Genomic DNA, 22,220 nt, shown 5'->3' with positions numbered 1-22,220 from the left:
GTCCGAGGCTGGTAGGTATTATCCAGGCTAATAAAAATGGTTGGTGCCTGTGCAGAAGCTAATTAGCTGGTTAGCTTCTGATGACTAGCTTCTGGTGGAGGTTCTGGCTATAAGATCAAAAAACAAATAGCGGATCCGTGTCACATTGAGTGAGCCGGGTTACCGGAAGGTATATTTAATTTAAAAATAGAAAAGAGACTTCAAATAAATTGAAATATATACAAAAAATAAAGAAAATACAAAAAGTAAACGAGAGGACGACAAACCACGCCTGCACTGCTATGCCATCTTGGAGTGCTGTGCTAGTTGAATGTCCTTCCCTATATGCGCGCTGAAAGTCTGTTGTCAATTTGATTACTGTAAAATAGCATTGTATCTGGTCAACAACAACAAAAATCCAAAAAGTTTACTAACTTGGCAACAGGCTGATTGTTCGGCTATTTGAGCCAGTAAATGGGGCTTTACTATTCTTAAGTAGCGGAATGACTTTTGCTTCCCTCCAGGCCTGAGGGCACACACTTTCTCGTAGGCTTAAATTGAAGATATGGCACTTTGTGACAACTGCTGCTCTATGGATACATTTGATTGTTCATTTTTCTCATCTCATCTGTCCGTCTCTGTTGTCTTTATTCTTGTTTCCGCCACTCTGTCAATCTACTTAGTTTGTCGATATCTTTCTGGGCCAAGTCAAACAGAGACGTTTTTTAACAGGACTTTTAGACTCTAGTCAAACTCCACACTAAAACAAACAGTCAGCTCCAGTACCTGGAAGGCTGAGAGGCTGTGATATACAGAGTGAGGTAATCAGGTTTTACACAGCAGGTTCATTCACCATAGTCTCTCCTGTCCAATCACAGTCATGGACTGGGTCTATTCAACACTCTGGTGAGTCTACTGATGTTGTTTCTATGGTTGTTTATGGCTAATTTTCCATGTCTCCCCTGCTTGGATTCAAGCTGTTGTAATATTATTAAACAGACGTTCAGTTACAGTGATTTACACCCAAATTAAGTATGAATTATGAGATCATGACTAATCAGTTATCAAAATACTTTTTGTACGGGATGTCTCAACATGATTATTTTATGATCAGACACACTTAGTCTCAAATCTCCCCTTCCCCATATACTGTGTGTCCAGGCTGCTGGGTGTGTCTGTGTGTGAGTTTTGGGTTCCAGTCTCTTCTGCAGTGATTGGCTGTGGGGAACCTGAACCGTTGCTGAATGGAAGGGTGGCATTCATATTTGGCTCTCAGAACCAGCACCTCTCAGTCATTCAGTACCACTGCAATGAGCAGTTCTACAGTCTTCCTGAAGGACATAACGGTGAGACTAAAATCATCCTTATATTCTTCACTAGAGTGACATCTGTTTTCAACCTGCAGGTCTCTAATCTTTAGTAAATTAAACAACTACAACTATTCAATGCCTAATGCATGTATCGTGTAATGACATCTCTGTCACGCATGTTTACCAGGAAACTTCACATGCTCATCAGACGGACAGTGGAAAGACCGCCTGAACAGCTCACTGATTCCTCAATGTATCCCAGGTAACTCACAGTTTCACCCTTGAGTGTGTGTTTGTGTGTGTGTACTGTGTATTGTATGTTTTCTCTCCCTGTGTGTATCTACAGTCAGTCTGTCCCTGGATGACCAGTAAGGGTCTCTGTCTGTCCATAGTGTGTGGTCGTCCTACAGTGAACCTCCCAGGATTTGGAAGGATTTGGGGGGGAAAGCCAGCTCCAGCTGGATCCTTCCCCTGGCAGGTGTTGCTGATAGTAAATGGTAGAGGAGGAGGGATAGTGATCGGGGACCGCTGGATCATGACTGCAGCACATGTCCTGGGTCAATATCCCTGGCGGTTTCCTATGGTGAGGTGTGTGTGTTAATGAACAGAAACATGGGTTATCTTTCTGACTTGACTCATCTGTTTCTGTGCTAGATATATGATATGATACAATGGAAAAAATATCTGTCTGACTGCTGTTTAAGTGTATATCTTAAGTGTGATTAATTTACCCTCTCCAAAGGTATATGTTGGACACAACAAGGTGGAAACCCTCCTCCAGTCTCCTACTCTTGAGGTCGCCTCAGTCCATATTCACCCTGAATACAACAATGTAGATGATGTAAACTATGACCATGACATCGCCCTGATCCATCTCAAACATCCAATCACATTCAACGCTCATATCATGCCACTGTGTCTGCCACCAAAGGACGCTAAATACCCGACTTGGCGGAATGGGTAAGCGTCGGTTTTATGTCTAAAACAGTCAGCTGCAAATATCTGCATGTTAATCTTTTTCTCAATTTGTGCATATTTGCAGATTTTCGTATTGATTGTTAAAATTGTTGAGTCGCACAACAGCTTATGTCTATTCCGTTCTCTCTTTCTCTCTGCTTCAGCTTAATTTCAGGATTTGGCCTGAAAGAGAATGAAATGTCTACCAATAACCTCATGTATGTTCCTCTACCTGTGGTAAACCAGACAATCTGTAGAAATTCTATTGACAGAGTGAGAATGGAAAAAAATATCAGTCTAACAGACAACATGTTCTGTGCTGGGAATTCTGAGGGAGGCAAGGACTCCTGTAGAGGAGACAGTGGAGGAGCGTACGTCCTGAAGGAGGGTAATTATTTCTGGGCAGCAGGGATCGTCAGCTGGGGGATTAAATGTGGAGAGCCTGGTAAATATGGGGTCTACACCCGTGTGGCTAACTATGTAGACTGGATCAAGAAGACCATAGAGGAGGAAGAGCAAAAAACAAGTGAGAAACATTCTAAAATATAACTATTATGGATGTGTTTGTGTGTTTTGTTGTTTTGTTTTGTGCATGTGCTCAACCCAAGATGGCGTAGCAGTGCAGACGTGGTTTGTCGTCCTTTCGTTTACTTTTTGTATTTTTCGTCTTTTTTGTATATATTTCAATTTATTTTTCAATCTCTTTTCCATTTTTTTATTAAATATACCTTCCGGTAACCCGCCTCACTCAATGTGACACGGATCCGCAATAAAAAAAACAACAACCTTATAGCCAAAACTTTCATCAGAAGCCAGCCATCAGAAGCTAACTAGCTATTTAGTCATTGTTAGCCACTGCTAGCGGCCTTTACCCTCTGCACAGGCACCAGACGTTTTTTAGCCTGGATAAAACCTGCCAGCCTTGGACTGTTTTTCTCCAACGCCGGATTCCTGCCGTAAACCCTGGACCATTACTCCTGGTCATCAGAGCTAGCTAGCTGCCACCGAGTGACCCAGCCCCGAAGCTAGCCCTGAGCCAGGCACATCTCCCGGCTAGAAAACGAAATTACTACAACTACAATACCTCTTTCGCCATCTGGCCCGGTCCCTTCATCGACACGGCACCCCGCCGTACCACCACGACTGGTCCGCAGACATAATTCCATCCGCTGTACCCTCAATCGGCCTTTGCCGGACTACTTACCCCGGCCTGCTAACTTTAAAGGCCGTGTCTCCCGCGTACCAGCGTAGTAACAACTACGAATTCCCTGCTCCATCTATTGCAGTTCACTGGACCCTATGATCACTTGGCTACATAGCTGATGCCAGTTGGACCGTTCATTTGTCACGGTACTCCATTTTGTTTATTTTTTGTTTGTTTATCTGTCGGCCCTAGCCCCGAATTCAGGCCTTGTGTGTAGTTAACCGACCCTCTGCCCATTCATCGCCATTTTACCTTTTGTTGTTGTCTTAGCTGATTAGCTGTTGTTGTCTTACCCGTTGTTGTCTTAGCTAGCTCTCCCAATCAACACATGTGATTGCTTTATGCCTCGCTTTATGTCTCTTTCAAATGTCAATATGCCTTGTATATTGTTGTTTAGGATAGTTATCATTGTTTTAGTTTACAGTGGAGCCACTAGCCCCAATCTACATGCATCAGATTCTGCCTCCTTTGTCACACCTCCCACACATGCGGTAAACTCACCCAGTATAACCAGCACGTCCAGAGATGTAACCTCTCTTATCACCACTCAGTGCCTGGGATTACCTCCACTGTACCCGCACCCCACCATAGCCCTGTCTGCACATTATGCCCTGAATCTATCTACCATGCCCAGAAATCTGCTCCTTTTATTCTCTGTCCCCAACGCTCTAGACGACCAGTTTTGATAGCCTTTAGCCGTACCCTCATCCTACTCCTCCTCTGTTCCTCGGGTGATGTGGAGGTTAACCCAGGGCCTGCGTGTCCCCAGGCACTCTCATTTGTTCTCTTCTGTAATTGAAAAAGCCTTGGTTTCATGCATGTTAACATCAGAAGCCTCCTCCCTAAGTTTGTTTTACTCACTGCTTTAGCATACTCCGCCAACCCTGATGTCCTTGCCGTGTCTGAATCCTGGCTAAGGAAGGCCACCAAAAATGCTGGAATTTCCATACCCAGCTACAACATTTTCCATCAAGATAGAACTGCCATAGGGGAGGAGTGTCAATCTACTGCAGAGATAGCCTGCAAAGTTCTGTCATACTTTCCAGGTCTATGCCCAAACAGTTCGAACTTCTAATTTTAAAAATTAATCTCTCCAGAAACAAGTCTCTCACTGTTGCCGCCTGTTATAGACCCCCCTCAGCTCCCAGCTGTGCCCTGGACACCATATGTGAAGTGATTGCCCCTCATCTATCTTCAGAGTTCATTCTGTAGGCGACCTAAACTGGGATATGCTTAACACCCCAGCAATCCTACAATCTAAGCTAGATGCCCTCAATCTCACACAAATCATAAAGGAACCCACCAGGTACAACCCTAAATCCGTAAACATGGGCACCCTCATAGATATTATCCTGACCAACTTGCCCTCCAAATACACCTCTGCTGTTTTCAATCAGGATCTCAGCGATCACTGCCTCCTTGCCTGCATCCGCCATGGGTCCGCGGTCAAACGACCACCCCTCGTCACTGTCAAACGCTCCCTAAAACACTTCTGTGAGCAGGCCTTTCTAATCAACCTGGCCCGGGTATCCTTGAAGGATATTGACCTCATTCCGTAGAACTAAGAACAGATATAGCCCTTGGTTCACTCCAGACCTGACTGCCCTTGACCAGCACAAAAACATCCTGTGGCGGACTACAATAGCATCGAATAGTCCCCGCGACATGCAACTGTTCAGGGAAGTCAGGAACCAATACACGCAGTCAGTCAGGAAAGCAAAGGCTAGCTTTTTCTAACAGAAATTTGCATCCTGTAGCTCTAACTCCAAAAAGTTAGGGACACTGTAAAGTCACACTTTACAGTGTTTAGGGACACTGTAAAGTCCATGGAGAACAAGAGCACCTCCTCCCAGCTGCCCACTGCACTGAGGCTAGGAAACACTGTCACCACCGATAAATCCATGATAATCGAAAATTTCAATAAGCATTTCTCTACGGCTGGCCATGCTTTCCTCCTGGCTACCCCAACCCCGGCCAACAGCTCTGCCCCCCCCCCCCCCCCCCCCGCAACTACTTGCCCGAGCCTCCCCAGCTTCTCCTTCACCCAAATCCAGATAGCAGATGTTCTGAAAGAGCTGCAAAACCTGGACCCGTACAAATCAGCTGGGCTAGACAATTGTGGACTCTCTCTTTCTAAAACTATCCGCCGCCATTGTTGCAACCCCTATTACCAGTCTGTTCAACCTATCTTACGTATTGGCCGAGATCCTTAAAGATTGGAAAGCTTCCGCGGTCATCCAAATCTTCAAAGGAGGTGACACTCTAGACTCAAACTGTTATAGACCTATATCCATCCTGCCCTGCCTTTCTAAAGTCTTCGAAAGCCAAGTTAATGTTAGTGATCCCTTTAGCGGGATCGATTTGACAACATCCGGTGAAATTGCAGAGCACCAAATTCAAACTAGAGAAATATCATTATTCAAGATTCACAAAAATATAAGTGTAATACATCAATATGAAGCTTAAACTTCTTTGGGATAGGGGGGCGCTGTTTTCACTTTGTAAAAAATCGTTCCCAAATTAAACTGCCTCGTACTCAATTCTTGCTCGTACAATATGCATATTATTATTACTATTGGATAGAAAACACTCTCAGGTTTCTAAAACCATTTGAATTATATCTGTGAGTAAAACAGAACTCATTTTGCAGCAAACTTCCTGACAGGAAGTGAAAAATCTGAAATCGAGGCTCTGTTCCAGGGCCTTCCTATTCATTTGCTTGAAATCTATGGATATACATGCACTTCATACGCCTTCCACTAGATGTCAACAGGCAGTGAGAGGTGAAATGGGGTGTATAGCTTGATCTGAGGTCAAACGAGAGCTCTTGGAATGACATGACCCCAAATTTCCTTTGTTCAGCAAGGCGCGGGAAGGACATCAGCATTGGCTTCTGAAAAGCTTTCGTTATAGACGGCTAATATCTCCGGCTTTGATTTTATTTGATAAATGTGATAATATCATCGTAAAGTATGTTTTTTCAATATAGTTTTATCAGATTATTGAAAGTTAATCGGGAGTTTTGGCTTTTTCCGTTCTCTGCGTTTGGTGACGATGGACAGCTTCGCGCCACTTGGCTAGCTTTGGTTGCTAATTCGACAGGATAAGAGGACATTCTAAAACCAAACAACGATTGTTCTGGACAAAGGACCCCTTGTACAAGATTCTGATGGAAGCTCAGCAAAAGTAGGAACCATTTATGATGTTATTTCGTATTTCTGTTGAAAATGTTTAGTAATATTTTCCGCCCTGATTTTGGGCGCGGTCTCGCTATAACGTAAGCTGTATGTCGTACTAAAGTTATTTTTTAAAATCTAACACAGCGGTTGCATTAAGAACTAGTGTATTTTTCATTTGCTGTCCAACATGTAATTTTTAGTAAAGTTTATGATAAGTTATTTGGTCAGATTAGGTGAGTGTCAGAAATATATCCGGAGATTCTGGGAAAAAGTTGCTACGTTTTCCGTGAAATCCGTGAAACCACGGATTTCAGCTCTAAATATGCACATTTTCGTACACCCCATATATGTATTGTGTAATATGATGTTATAGGACTGTCATCTGATGAAGATTGTGAAGGTTAGTGAATAAATTTATATCTTTTGCTGTTTTTTTTGCTATCGCTACCTTTGCGTTGAATGCGGTTGTGTGGTTGGCTATTGTAGTAAGCTAATATAATGCTATATTGTGTTTTCGCTGTAAAACACTTAAAAAAGTCGCTCTGGATAAGAGCGTCTGCTAAATGACTTAAATGTAAATGTAAAAAATCTGAAATATTGTCTGGATTCACAAGATGTTTGTCTTTCATTTGCTGTACACCATGTATTTTTCATAAATGTTTTATGATAAGTATTTAGGTATTTCACGTTGGTCTCTGTAATTGTTCTAGCTGCTTCGGTGCTATTTGTGATTGTAGCTGCAATGTAAAACTAGGATTTATACCTGAATATGCACATTTTTCGAACAAAACATAGATTTATTGTATAACATGTTATAAGACTGTCATCTGATGAAGTTGTTTCTTGGTTAGTGACTAATTCTATCTCTATTTGGTCGGTTTTGTGCAAGCTACCTGTGCAAGCTAATCCGAAACAGTCCTGTCTGGTGACATACACAAAGACACAGGAAACAAACACCCACAAACCAACAGTGAAACTCAGGCTACCTAAGTATGATTCTCAATCAGGGACAACGATTGACAGCTGCCTCTGATTGAGAATCATACCAGGCAGAACACAAAACCCCAACATAGAAAAACACACATAGACTGCCCACCCCAACTCACGCCCTGACCATACTAAATAAAGACAAAACAAAGGAAATAAAGGTCAGAACGTGACACGTTGTTTGAAATGTTTGGACCAAGTTTACAGGTAACTTATTAGATACTTTCTAGTCATGTTGGGCGAGTTGGAACCGGTGTATTTCTGAATCAAACGCGCCAAATAAATGAACATTTTGGGGATATAAAGAAGGACATTATAGAACAACAGGACCATTTGTGATGTTTCTGGGACATTTTGGAGTGCCAACAGAAGAAGATCTTCAAAGGTAAGGCATTTATTATATCGCTATTTCTGACTTTTGTGTCACCACCTGCCTGGTTGAAAACGATTTTCATGTGTTTGTATGCGTGGCGCTGTCCTCAGATAATCACATGGTCTGCTTTCGCCGTAAAGCCTTTTTGAAATATGACACTGCGGCTGGATTAACAAGAAGTTAACCTGTCTAGCCCCTAGCGGAACCCCCCCCACATTCCACTGAAAAGGCAGTGCGCAAAATTTAAAAAATTGTTTTTTGAAATATTTAACTTTCACACATTAACAAGTCCAATACAGCAAATGAAAGATAAACATCTTGTGAATCCAGCCAACATGTCAGATTTTTAAAATGTTTTACAGCGAAAACACCACGTATATTTATGTTAGCTCACCACCAAATACAAAAAAGCACAGACATTTTTCACAGCACAGGTAGCTTGCACAAAACCAACCAAACTAACCAAGAACCAACCAAACTAACCAAGAAACAACTTCATCAGATGACAGTCTTATAACATGTTATACAATAAATCTATGTTTTGTTCGAAAAATGTGCATATTTGAGGTATAAATCATAGTTTTACATTGCAGCTACAATCGGAAATAGCACCGAAGCAGCTAGAACAATTACAGAGACCAAACTGAAATACCTAAATACTCATCATAAAACATTTATGAAAAATACATGGTGTACAGCAAATGAAAGACAAACATCTTGTGAATCCAGCCAATATTTCCGATTCTTTAAGTGTTTTACATCGAAAACACAATATAGCATTATATGTATGATCTTTCCAATTTGTAAGTCGCTCTGGATAAGAGCGTCTGCTAAATGACTTAAATGTAAATGTAATTAGCTTACTACAATAGCCAACCACACAACTACATTGATTCAAGGCAACAGTAGCGATAGCGACAAAACCAGCAAAAGATATTAATTATTTCACTAACCTTCATAAACTTCATCAGATGACAGTCCTATAACATCATATTACACAATACATATATGGTTTGTTCGAAAATGTGCATATTTAGAGCTGAAATCCGTGGTTATACATTGTGAAAACGTAGCAAATATTTTCCAGAATCTCCGGATATATTTCTGACACTCACCTATTCTGACCAAATAACTACTCATAAACGTTACTAAAAAATACTTGTTGTACAGCAAATGATAGATACACTAGTTCTTAATGCAATCGCTGTGTTAGAATTCTAAAAATAACTTTAGTACGACATGCAGCTTACGTTATAGCGAGACAGCGCCAAAAATCAAGGCGGAAAACACAACAACACATTTTCGACAGAAATAGGAAATAACATCATAAATGGGTCCTACTTTTGTTGAGCTTCCATCAGAATCTTGCACAAGGGGTCCTTCGTCCAGAACAATCGTTGTTTGGTTTGAGAATGTCCTTTTTCCCTCTCGAATTAGCAAGCAAAACTTGCCAAGTGGCGCGAAGCTGTCCATCGTCAACAAACGCAGAGAACGGAACACGCCAAAACTCCCGAAAAAATGTCAATAATCTGATAAAACTATATTGAAAAAACATACTTTACGATGATATTGTCACATTTATCAAATAAAATCAAAGCCGGAGATATTAGCCGTCTATAACAAAAGCTTTTCAGAAGCCAATGCTGAAGTACTTCCTGCGCCTTCCAGAACAAAGGAATTTGGGGTCATGTCATTCCAAGCTCTCTCTTTTGACCATAGAAATAGCTATACACTCCATTTCACCTCTCACAGCCTATTGACATCTAGTGGAAGGCGTATGAAGTGCATGTATACTAATAGATTTCAAGAAAATGATTAGGGAGGCCCTGGAACAGAGCCTCGATTTCAGATTTTTCACTTTCTGACAGGAAGTTTGCTGCAAAATGAGTTCTGTTTTACTCACAGATATAATTCAAACGGTTTTAGAAACTTGAGAGTGTTTTCTATCCAATAGTAATAATAATATGCATATTGTACGAGCAAGAATTGAGTACGAGGCCGTTTGAAATGGGCACCTTTCATCCAAGCTACTCAATACTGCCCCTGCAGCCATAAAAAGTTAACTAACCTCCAAACGAGCTTCAATGCCATACAACACTCCTTCCGTGGCCTCCAACTGCTCTTAAACGTTAGTAAAAACCAAATGTATGCTTATCAACATTTCGCTGCCGGCACCCGCCCGCCCGACTAGCATCACTACCCTGGGCGGTTCTGACCTAGAATATGTGGACAACTAGCAGGGATTAAACCAAGGTGCAGCGCGTTGGAATGACATGATGAATTTATTTAAACAAGAACAAAACGAACTGTACTTGAAATGATACAAAATAACAAAACGAAAGTAGACAGACTTAGAACGACAAACTTACATAACACACGCAGAACGAACGAACAAGTACTTACTACAAAAAGACGAACGAACAGTCCCATATGGTGCAAAACAAACACAGACACAGGAGACAACCACCCACAAACAAACAGTGTGAACAGCCAACCTATATATGGTTCTCAATCAGAGGAAAACGTAAAACACCTGTCTCTGATTGAGAACCATATAAGGCTGATTACCAGACCTAAACATAGAAACACAAAACATAGAAATGCCCACCCACACTCACGCCCTGACCGACTAACACATACAAAACAATAGAAAATAGGTCAGGAACGTGACATAACCCCCCCCTCAAGGTGCGAACTCCGGGCGCACCAGCACAAAGTCTAGGGGAGGGTCTGGGTGGGCATCTGACCACGGTGGTGGCTCAGGCTCTGGACGAGGTCCCCACCCCACCATAGTCAATCCCAGCTCCCTTAGCCTCCTCAAAATGACCACCCTCCAAATAACCCCACCTAAATTAAGGGGCAACACCAGAATAAGGGACAGCTCTGGGACAAGGTAGCTCCAGACAGCGAGGTAGGTCGGAATAGAGAGGTAGCTCAGGATAGAGAGGTAGCTCAGGATAGAGAGATAGCTCAGGATAGAGAGATAGCTCAGGATAGAGGGGCAACTCCGGACTGAAGGGCAGCTCCGGACAGAGAGACAGCTCTGGACTGAGGGGCAGTTCTGGATTACTAGCCGCTTCGGGCTGAGGGGCAGCTCATGGCTGACTGACGGCTCTGGACGCTCATGGCAGGCTGACGGCTCTGGACGCTCACGGCAGGCTGACGGCTCTGGACGCTCATGGCAGGCTGACGGCTCTGGACGCTCACGGCAGGCTGACGGCTCTGGACGCTCACGGCAGGCTGACGGCTCTGGACGCTCACGGCAGGCTGACGGCTCTGGACGCTCATGGCAGGCTGACGGCTCTGGCAGATCCTGTCTGGCTGGCGGCTCTGGCAGATCCTGTCTGGTTGGCGGCTCTGGCAGATCCTGTCTGGTTGGCGGCTCTGGCAGATCCTGTCTGGTTGGCGGCTCTGGCAGATCCTATCTGGTTGGCGGCTCTGGCAGATCCTGTCTGGTTGGCGGCTCTGGCAGATCCTGTCTGGTTGGCGGCTCTGGCAGATCCTGTCTGGTTGGCGGCTCTGGCAGATCCTGTCTGTTGGCGGCTCTGGCAGATCCTGTCTGACGAATGGCTCTAGCGGCTCCTGACTGACTATCGGCTCTGACGGCTCGGGACAGACGGGCGGCTCTAATGGCTCGGGACAGACGGATGGCTCAGACGGCACTGGGCAGACGGATGGCTCAGATGGCGCTGGGGAGACGGATGGCTCAGATGGCGCTGGGGAGACGGATGGCTCAGATGGCGCTGGGGAGACGGATGGCTCAGATGGCGCTGGGGAGACGGATGGCTCAGATGGCGCTATGGAGACAGATGGCTCAGATGGCGCTGGGAAGACGGATGGCTCTGGCCGGATAAGGCGCACTGTAGACCTGGTGCGTGGTGCCGGAACTGGAGGCACCGGGCTAAGGACACGCACCTTCATGCTAGTGCGGGGAGCAGGGACAGGGCACACTGGACTCTCAATGCGTACTCTGTGCCTGGTGCGTGGTACCGGCACTGGTGGCACCGGGCTGAGTGCACGCACATCAGGACTAGTACGGGGAGAAGTAACAGTGTGTACAGGACTCAGGAGACGCACAGGTGGCTTAGTGCGTGGTGCCGGAACTGGAGGCACTGGGCTGGAGACACACACCATAGGGAGAGTGCGTGGAGGAGGAACAGGGCTCTGGAAACGCACTGGAAGCCTGGTGCGTGGTGTAGGCACTGTTGGTACTGGACTGGGGCGGGAAGGTGGCGCCGGAAATACCGGACCGTGCAGGCGTACTGGCTCTCTTGAGCATTGAGCCTGCCCAACCTTACCTGGTTGAATACTCCCCGTCGCCCGACCAGTGCGGGGAGGTGGAATAACCCGCACCGGGCTATGTAGGCGAACCGGGGACACCATGCGTAAGGCTGGTGCCATGAATGCCGGCCCGAGAAGACGCACTGGAGACCAGACGCGTTGAGCCGGCCTCATGACACCTGGCTCAATGCCCAATCTAGCCCTACCAGTGCGGGGAGGTGGAATAACCCGCACCGGGCTATGCACACGTACAGGAGACACCGTGCGCTCTACTGCGTAACACGGTGTCTGCCCGTACTCCCGCTCTCCACGGTAAGCCTGGGAAGTGGGCGCAGGTCTCCTACCTGCCCTAGGCCCACTACCTCTTAGCCCCCCCAAGAAATTTTTGGGATTTCTTCTCGGGCCTCCGTGCTAGCCGCGTACCTTCATATATCCAGTTTTGGGCTTGATTTTCCGGCCTCCAGCCTTGCTTCCGTGCTGCCTCCTCATATCGCCGCCTCTCTGCTTTCGCTGCCTCCAGCTCAGCTTTGGGGCGGCGATATTCTCCTGGTTGAGCCCAGGGTCCTTTTCCATCCAGCTCGTCCTCCCAAGTCCAGTATTCCTGATTATTCCCTTGCTCAAACAAACGCTGCTTGGTTCTGGTTAGGTGGGTGGTTCTGTTACGGCGTTCCTCCTCCTCTTCATCCGAAGAGGAGGAGCAGGGATTAAACCAAGGTGGAGCGCGTTGGAATGACATGATGAATTTATTTAAACAAGAACAAAACGAACTATACTTGAAATGATACAAAATAACAAAACGAAAGTAGACAGACTTAGAACGACGAACTTACATAACACACGCAGAAAGAAACGAACAAGTACTTACTACAAAAAGACGAACGAACGAAACAGTCCCGTATGGTGCAAAACAAACACAGACACAGGAGACAACCACCCACAAACAAACAGTGTGAACAGCCAACCTATATATGGTTCTCAATCAGAGGAAAACGTAAAACACCTGTCTCTGATTGAGAACCATATAAGGCTGATTACCAGACCTAAACATAGAAACACAAAACATAGAAATGCCCACCCACACTCACGCCCTGACCGACTAACACATACAAAACAACAGAAAATAGGTCAGGAACGTGACACTAGGTGTCTGGCTAGACTGTAAACTCTCCTTCCAGACTCATATTAAACATCTCCAATCCAAAATTAAATCTAGAATCGGCTTTCTAATTCGCAACAAAGCCTCCTTCACTCACGCCGCCAAACTTACCCTAGTAAAACTGACTATCCTACCGATCCTCGACTTCGTCGATGTCATCTACCAAATAGCTTCCAACACTCTACTCAGAAAACTGGATGCAGTCTATCACAGTGCCATCCGTTTTGTTACCAAAGCGCCTTATACCACCCACCACTGCGACCTGTAGGCTGTCGTCGGCTGGCCCTCGCTACATATTCGTCGCCAGACCCACTGGCTCCAGGTCATCTATAAATCTATGCTAGGTAAAGCTCCGCCTTATCTCAGCTCACTGGTCACGATAACAACACCCACCCGTAGCACGCGCTCCAGCAGGTATATCTCACTGGTCAGCCCCAAAGCCAACACCTGCTTTGGCCGCCTTTCCTTCCAGTTCTCTGCTGCCAGTGACCGGAACGAATTGCAAAAATCGATGAAGCAGGAGACTCTTATTTCCCTCAGTAACTTTAAACATCAGCTATCTGAGCAGCTAACCGATCGCTGCAGCTGTACATAGTCTATCTGTAAATAGCCCACCCAATCTACCTACCTCATCGCCATATTGTTTTTATTTACTTTTCTGCTCTTTTGCACACCAGTATCTCTACTTGCACATCATCATCTGCTCATTTATCACTCCAGTGTTAATCTGCTAAACTGTAATTACTTCGCTACTATGGCCTATTTATTGCCTACCTCCTCACGCCATTTGCACACTGTATTGTCGTGTCTTTGGCTATGCCGGATTAAGCGATATGACATGCTATTCTATAAAATCATTTCTCTGTAATTAATATTACCTGATTGAGCTAATCATGTAAATGTAATTAACTAGAAAGTCGGGGTACCACGAAAGAGTGTTTATAGAGCTGTTATCTTCCGAATAAACTCTGAAAGACCTAGTAATATTTTACATCAATAGCAGTCAATATTAATCGTCACCTTGTTTCAGTCTCATCTGAAAGTTGTAAATTCTTGGTTATCTTCACGAACCCTGGCTAACAAGTTGAATCAGCAATACAAACTTTGGTTTAATTATTTATTTACTAAATACCTAAATAATCACACAGAATTACATATACACAGAATGCAAATTATGTCATACAGAAAACGTCCCTGGTGGACGGAGCCGACATGACGGCAGGTTACACAAAGGAAAGGGGTTGGGTTTGAGTGAAAGAGCGGGAAGACTGAGGAACAAAGGGAGAAGCTATGCTATCGCAAATACAGTATCTTATGCATTCTAAATTACCGCCCATTTGGAAAAGAAAAATGCAATAAATATTTACTCTGAGCTGCGCTTCGGTAGGTTGGTCGTAGATGCTGGCCGTGTTGGCCAACAGAGATCTTCCTGTCCTCGGAAGAATGTCTCTGGTGGTAAATTGGATACGTTGTAGTATCGTCGTTGTGTGTTAGACTGGATACGTCGTCCGTTCTTTCCTAGCCCACGTTTACAGCGGCCGCTGCTAACTCAACGGCTAGGAGGTATCACTTCTGTAGTGAATAAGAGTTCAAAGTTCATACCATTCGCAACCAAAGCTCACGCTGAGGTTGGATTAGTTCTGTAGTTATTATCTGAATCCTTCTGACATCGGACCGTCACCCTAATGTACCTGGAACAGGAGGTTACATTTTCGTCAAGGGCTTATATAGTGGAGGGAGAGAAGGGTGTGTTTCATAGTTTATAACCAATGTCTCTTCACAGGGGCGGGCCACTGATTGAGTAGAGCTCTAACCTTATGAAAACCCAATTCTCTCATTTGGAAGCTAAAATTACATTTAATCTTTTCACAAACAGTTTCATATTTAAACATTTAAATTGCACAACAATTCCATGTGAATCTGATAACTACAATGTGTAGACCTTCCCAGATATAGTTTATGTCGTCCTGTCATCAGTCATAATGTCTCAGATGACACCCGAACTGACATCATATTCATTAAGTACCAACGCATATTTTCAACTGGTTCTATTACCGAAATATGGTTCCTTTCCCCCCCACTTGTTTGATGTTCCCAGACTCTCTATGTTTAACAAAGGCTATTCAAGAGTCCTTCAGTAGAGTCAGAGAGAGAGGGAAGGGAGAAAGGTATTTATGGGGGGGTCATAAACCTTACCCACAGGCCAACGTCATGACAGTATACAGACTTTTTTTTTCTATTGTGTTATTGACTGTACGCCTGTTTATTCCATGTGTAACTCTGTGTTGTTGTTTTTGTCACACTGCTTTGCTTTATCTTGGTCAGGTCGCAGTTGTAAATGAGAACTTGTTCTCAACTGGCCTACCTGGTTAAATAAAGGTGAAATAAAAAAATAAAAACAAAAACGTGCTTTGGCTGTATGCTTTTCTACAGTAATAATGGACTCAATGTGGAATATGAACTACTGCTGAGAGGAGAAGTGACATTTTGTTCTTTTCCTGATCCACCAGTCTGTGGAAGACCCTTGGTGTCTTTAGAAATACACCAGAGGATTCTGGGAGGAGAGGTAGCTCCAAAAGGAACATTTCCCTGGCAGATGCTTCTCAGTGTGGAAGGAGGGCGATCAGGAGGGATGGTCATCGGGGACAGGTGGATCCTGACTGCTGCTCATGGCGTGGTGCATCAACATAACAACCAAGTCATTAAGAAGAGTGAAGTTATGGTAGTGCAATAATGATTATGGCAGTGTTTACATAATGACTAGGGCCAGGAGTTTTTTCTGATTAACTCTGGTTGAGAATTATAGGGTTATCATAGAAAAACTCCTGGCCCTACATCTGAGATGATGACAAAGATTGATGAAGGAGTGGAGAGACAATAAACATGCTTCTGAGTGCTCATAGTTGAGGAAGCTACTATTTCCACCCAGCAGTTAAATGCAGTAACTGACTGAAATTCACACCCATTTTCCTTCACTTCATAACAGGCATACGTTGGCGACAACAATGTGGAAAACCTCCTTCAGTCTCCACCTCTTGAAGTGGCCTCTCTCCATCCTCACCCTGGGTACAACAACACAGACGGGTTATCCTTCAACCACGACATTGCCTTGATCAAGCTCCAACACCCACTCACATTCAGTAGTTCCATCATGCGAGTGTGTCTGCCTGAAAAGGGTGCTGAATACTCCACTGGAAGAGTTGGGTAAGAGTTGGCTCTCCTGTACAGTAAATGTTTGATCTTTGACAGTATAGTTATTGGGCGTTCTCTATTTCTGTTTCCATTGTATTTTTTTTAAATCCTAAAACTACCTCAATGCAATGGAAATGGAAGCTATGATACTGCATTTGTCATTTCTCTCTCTCTAACCCTGTTTATACTTGGTTCTAACTTGCATCCTTTGTCCACATTCTGATTGTGCCCAAATTAGTACACAAGTGTAGACAATCAAAAGACACATTGTGATCTGATTGTGATCAGATCATCCTGCCCACTTCCGGGGGTAGTCAGACATACATTGTATCTGGATATCTTACATTTGTAGACAGATCTGGACAGAGAAATAATTTTATTCAATTTGAATAAAAGAAGGGACCAGGAAATTTGGTCACAATGCAGACACAGTGGATGGATAACAGACACATTTTAATAGCATGTGTAGCACAGGAGGTTGGCGGCACCTTAATCACTAAGTTAAGGACCCTGGGACTAAACACCTCCCTCTGCAACTGGATCCTGGACTTTCTGATGGGCCGCCCCCAGGTGGTAAGGGTAGGTAACAACACATCCGCCACGCTGATCCTCAACACGGGGGCTCCTCAGGGGTGCATGCTCAGTCCCCTCCTGTGCTCCCAGGTCACTCATGACTGTATGGCCAGGCACGACTCCAACACCATCATTAAGTTTGCCGATGACACAGAGAACGACGAGACAGCCTATAGGGAGTAGGTCAGAGACCTAGCCGTGTGGTGCCAGGATAACAACCTCTCCCTCAACGTGATCAAGACAAACAAGATGATTGTGGACTACAGGAAAAGGAGGGCCAAGCACGCCCCCATTCCCATCGACGGGGCTGTAGTTGAGCAGGTTGAGAGCTTCAAGTTCCTTGGTGTCCATATCCCCAACAAAGTATCATGGTCCAAGCACACCAAGACAGTAGTGAAGAGGGCACGACAAAACCTATTCCCCCTCAGGAGACTGAAAAGATTTGGCATGGGTCCACAGATCCTCAAAAGGTTCTACAGCTGCACCATCGAGAGCATCCGGACGGGTTGCATCACTGCCTGGTATGGCAGCTGCTCAGCCTCCAACTGCAAGGCACTACAGAGGGTAGTGCGTACGGCCCAGATAAACTTGGATTAGCTAACATAACGTGCCATTGGAACAAAGGAGTGATGGTTGCTGGTAATGGGCCTCTGTACGCCTATGTAGATATTCAATAAAGAATCTGCCGTTTCCAGCTACAATAGTCATTTACAACATTAACAATGTCTACACTGTATTTCTGATCAATTTTATGTTCTTTTAATGGACAAAAAATGTGCCTTCCTTTCAAAAACAAGGACATTTCTAAGTGACCCCAAACTTTTGAATGGTAGTGTACATGTACATATTACCTCAATTACCTCAATTAACTCGTGCCCCCGCACATTAACTCTGTACCGGTACCCCCTGTATATAGCCTCGTTATTGTTATTTTACTGTGCTCTTTAATTATTTGTTACTTTTATTATAATTTTTGGGGGGGGTATTTTTCTTAAAACTGCATTGTTGTTTAAGGGCTTGTAAGTAAGCATTTCACTGTATTTCACTTGTATTCAGGGCATGTGACAAATAAAATGTGATTTTGATTTGATTTGGGGAGGACGGGCACGTGGTAATGGCTGGAGCGGAATCAGTGGAAAGGTATCAACAACATCAAACACATGGTTTCCATATGTTTGATGTCATTCCCTTCGCTACGTTCCAGCCATTATTATGAGCCGTCCTCCCCTCAGCAGCCTCTGGAAATGTGGGCACAATCTGAATGTAGACAAGATCAGGACAAAGGACCCATGTTAGCACCAGGTATAAACGGGGCTTCTCTCCCTTTCTCTCTCTCCCTCCCTCCCTCTCTCAGCTGGGTTTCAGGTTTTGGCCTCAAAGATGATGATGAAATGCCCAGTAACCTCAGATATGTCCGGATTCCCCTGGTGGACCAGGTGAAGTGCAGAAGCTCTATTGATGAGGCGAGGAAGAAGAAGAGAGAAGCCCCTGATTTGACAGACGGCATGTTCTGTGCCGGGTTACCAGAGGGTGGAAAGGACACCTGTGCAGGAGATGGTGGAGGGCCGTATGTCCTGAAGTATGGGGGAGTTTTCTGGGCAGCAGGGATCGCCAGCTGGGGAATTGACTGTGGAGAGCCAGGCCAATATGGGGTCTACACCCGCGTAGCTAACTACGTAGACTGGATCAAGAAGACCATGGAGAATTGAAATTATGGCTGAAAAATTATGCAAGAAATGTTTGAATTTGTCGAGGATAGTAGCAAATATAAAAAATAAACATTAGATATGTTTTTTATTGAATTAAGGGTTTTCTGTAACTGGAGCATATTAAATACATTTTAAGTCAGTTTTTTTTTTAATTACATAATTGTTATTATCAACTGTATAGCTCATTTTAATACACTGAGTGTACAAAACATTAGGACACCTGCTCTTTCCATGACATACAGTGCATTTGGAAAGTATTTAGACCCCTTGACTTTTTCAAAATGTTGTTACGTTACAGCCTTATTCTAAAATGCATAAAATATAATACAATTGAAGTGGGAGGTTTACATACACCTTAGCCAAATACATATAAACTCAGTTTTTCACAAATCCTGACATTTAATCCTAGTAAAAATTCCATGTCTTAGGTCAGTTAGGATCACCACTTTATTTAAAAAATGTGAAATGTCAGAATAATAGTAGAGAGAATGATTTATTTCAGCTTTTATTTCTTTCAACACATTCCCAGTGGGTCAGAAGTTTACATACACTCAATTAGTATTTGGTAGCATTGCCTTTAAATTGTTTAACTTGGGTCAAACATTTCGGGTAAACTTCCACAAGCTTCCCACAATAAGTTGGGGGGATTTTGGCCCATTCCTCCTGACAGAGCTGGTGTAACTGAGTCAGGTTTGTAGGCCTCCTTGCTCGCACACACTTTTTCAGATCTGCCTATAAATTTTCTATAGAATTGAGGTCAGGACTTTGTGATGGCCACTCCAATACCTTGACTTTGTTGTCCTTGAGCCATTTTGCCACAACTTTGGTAGTATGCTTGGGGTCAATGTCCATTTGGAAGACCCATTTGCGACCAAGCTTTAACATCCCGACTGATGTCTTGAGATGTTGCTTCAAAATATCCAAATAATTTTCTTTCCTCGTGATGCCGTCTATTTTCTGAAGTGCACCAGTCCCTCCTGCAGCAAAACACCCTCACAACATGATGCTGCCACCCCCGTGCTTCACGGTTGGGATGGTGTTCTTCGGCTTGCAAGCATCCTCCTTTTTCCTCCAAACATAACAATGGTCATTATGGCCAAACGGTTCTGTTTTTGTTTCATCAGACCAGAGGACATTTCTCCAAAAAGTACGATCTTTGTCCCCATGTGCAGTTGCAAACCATAGTCTGGCTTTTTTATGGCGGTTTTGGAGCAGTGGCTTCTTCCTTGCTGAGCGGTCTTTCAGGTTATGTCGATATAGGACTCGTTTTACTGTGGATATAGATACTTTTGTACCTGTTTCCTCCAGAATCTTCACAAGATCCTTTGCTGTTGTTCTGGGATTGATTTGCACTTTTCGCACCAGAGTACGTTCATCTCTAGGAGACAGAATGTGTCTCCTTCCTGAGCGGTATGGTGGCTGCGTAGTCCCATGGTGTTTATACTTGCGTACTATTGTTTGTACAGATGAACGTGGTACCTTCAGGCATTCGGAAATTGCTCCCAAGGATGAACCAGACATGTGGAGGTCTGCAATGTTTTTTCTGAGCCCTTAGCTGATTTCTTTAGATTTTCCCATGATTTCAAGCAAAGAGACACTGAGTTTGAAGGTAGGCCTTGAAATAAATCCACAGGTACACCTCCAATTGACTCAAATTATGTCAATTAGCCTATCAGAAGCTTCTAAAGCCATGACATAATTTTCTGGAATTTTCCAAGATGTTTAAAGGCACAGTCAACTTAGTGTATGTAAACTTTTGACCCACTGGAATTGTGATACAGTGAATTATAAGTGAAATAATTTGCCTCTCAACAATTGTTGGAATAATTACTTGTGTCATGCACAAAGTAGATGTCCTAACCGACTTGTCAAAACTATAGTTTGTTAACAAGAAATTTGTGGAGTGGTTGAAAAACGAGATTTAATGACTCCAACATAAGTGTATGTTAACTTCCGACTTCAACTGTATATAACTACTGCTGTATACACCTTGTCTATTAATATACTGTCCACAATGTCTACACACACCATCATTCCAGACTCTGACAATGCTCCTTATAATATTTCTTAATTATTTTTTAGGGGTGAGGGGGATTTGGGTGTATTGTTAGGTATTGCTTCCCTGTTGGAGCTAGGAACATACGCATTTCACTACACCTGCGATACTATCTGCAAAATATCTGTACTCAACCAATATATTTTTTTCTCGATTTGTCCATTCATCTAATTGCACTGTTACTATCCTGGAGTTATTTTGGAGTGTACGAACACGCACAGGTAGCCTACTTTTTGAAGTGATTTGTCTTTTGACAATAAGATGAAAACATCATGACTGGTTGTGCTCATGCCAAATTAATTGGTAATAAAAAAAGTGTTAAATGACTGTTAGGCCCATTAAAAAATGTGTGCAGGTCCTGTGAAAAGAATTGAGAGCCCCTGAAAGTATAATTCGCTGTCTGGAAAAGGAGAAGAAAGGGTGTCACGGTAACAGAAGAGTAAAAGAGGGGAGGAGCTAAGGCGCTTAGGGCCATATTGACTTCACTTCATGTATCCCTTTCAGAAGACCTCGTCTGATTAACAGAAAATCCTAGATTCCTACTAGCTACAGTAAGAAGATGCAATCCTGTTGTTTTCCTGTCTCTTATTAAGAGGCAGAGTATATGCAGGAGGCAACCACCTCCTCCGTTCCCCTCATTTTGAAATGGCCTATTTCATCATCACCACAACATTGCCTCCAACACCCACTCACATTCAGTAGTTCCATCATGCGAGAGTGTCTGCCTGCAAAGGGTGCTGAATAATCCTTTGGACGAGTTGGTTAAGAATAACATAATACAGTATATCGAATTTAGCAGATGCTTTTATCCAAAGCGACTTACAGTCATGCGTGCATCAATTTTTCCTATGGGTGGCCCAAGCTGGAACCGAACCCACTATCCTTGGCATTGTAAGCACCATGCTCTACCAACTGAGCCCCACAGTGTCCTGTGAGAAGGATCTTCAGACGATATTTGACAGAATGTGTCTGTATATCTTGTTATGGAAGGACTTTCTCTCACTCTCCTTCTCGGTTTCTATCCCAGCTGGGTTTTGGGGTTTAGTTATTCTAGTGGCAGTTATGCAGATGAGCTCAGGTATGTTCGATTCTCCCTAGTGGACCAGGAGAAGTACAGCAACACCATTGAGGAGGCGAAAGCAAAGGGAACATCAGACCATTACTCCACATGTAGACCACACATGCTCATATTGTACAGTAGAACTCAGACAAAGAGAAGATCTAACTCTTCAGCACAGGTGAATTGCTTTAGACACCCTTGACT

The 22,220-nt window shown here is 43.9% G+C and overlaps 1 protein-coding gene across 1 annotated transcript in view; it reads left to right on the top strand.

The window, feature by feature from the left end:
* The window catches only part of LOC139572566 (complement C1s-1 subcomponent-like), a 41,025-nt gene extending 21,986 nt beyond the window's left edge, over nt 1-19,039 (top strand). The window contains exons 12-20 of the mRNA XM_071395276.1: nt 820-885; nt 1,141-1,325; nt 1,477-1,551; nt 1,682-1,872; nt 2,032-2,249; nt 2,411-2,772; nt 15,937-16,148; nt 16,413-16,630; nt 18,546-19,039. Coding sequence (XP_071251377.1) covers nt 820-885; nt 1,141-1,325; nt 1,477-1,551; nt 1,682-1,872; nt 2,032-2,249; nt 2,411-2,772; nt 15,937-16,148; nt 16,413-16,630; nt 18,546-18,900 — 1,882 coding nt within the window. The 3' untranslated portion in view covers nt 18,901-19,039. The remainder of the gene's footprint in view (nt 1-819; nt 886-1,140; nt 1,326-1,476; nt 1,552-1,681; nt 1,873-2,031; nt 2,250-2,410; nt 2,773-15,936; nt 16,149-16,412; nt 16,631-18,545) is intronic.
* The last annotated feature ends 3,181 nt before the right edge of the window (nt 19,040-22,220 follow it).

The sequence above is a fragment of the Salvelinus alpinus genome, chromosome 4 (assembly GCF_045679555.1).
Source record: "Salvelinus alpinus chromosome 4, SLU_Salpinus.1, whole genome shotgun sequence".
Classification (NCBI taxonomy): Eukaryota; Metazoa; Chordata; class Actinopteri; order Salmoniformes; family Salmonidae; genus Salvelinus; species Salvelinus alpinus.
Note: the sequence above shows the minus strand (reverse complement) of the source record. Positions and strands in the feature narration are given on the sequence as shown.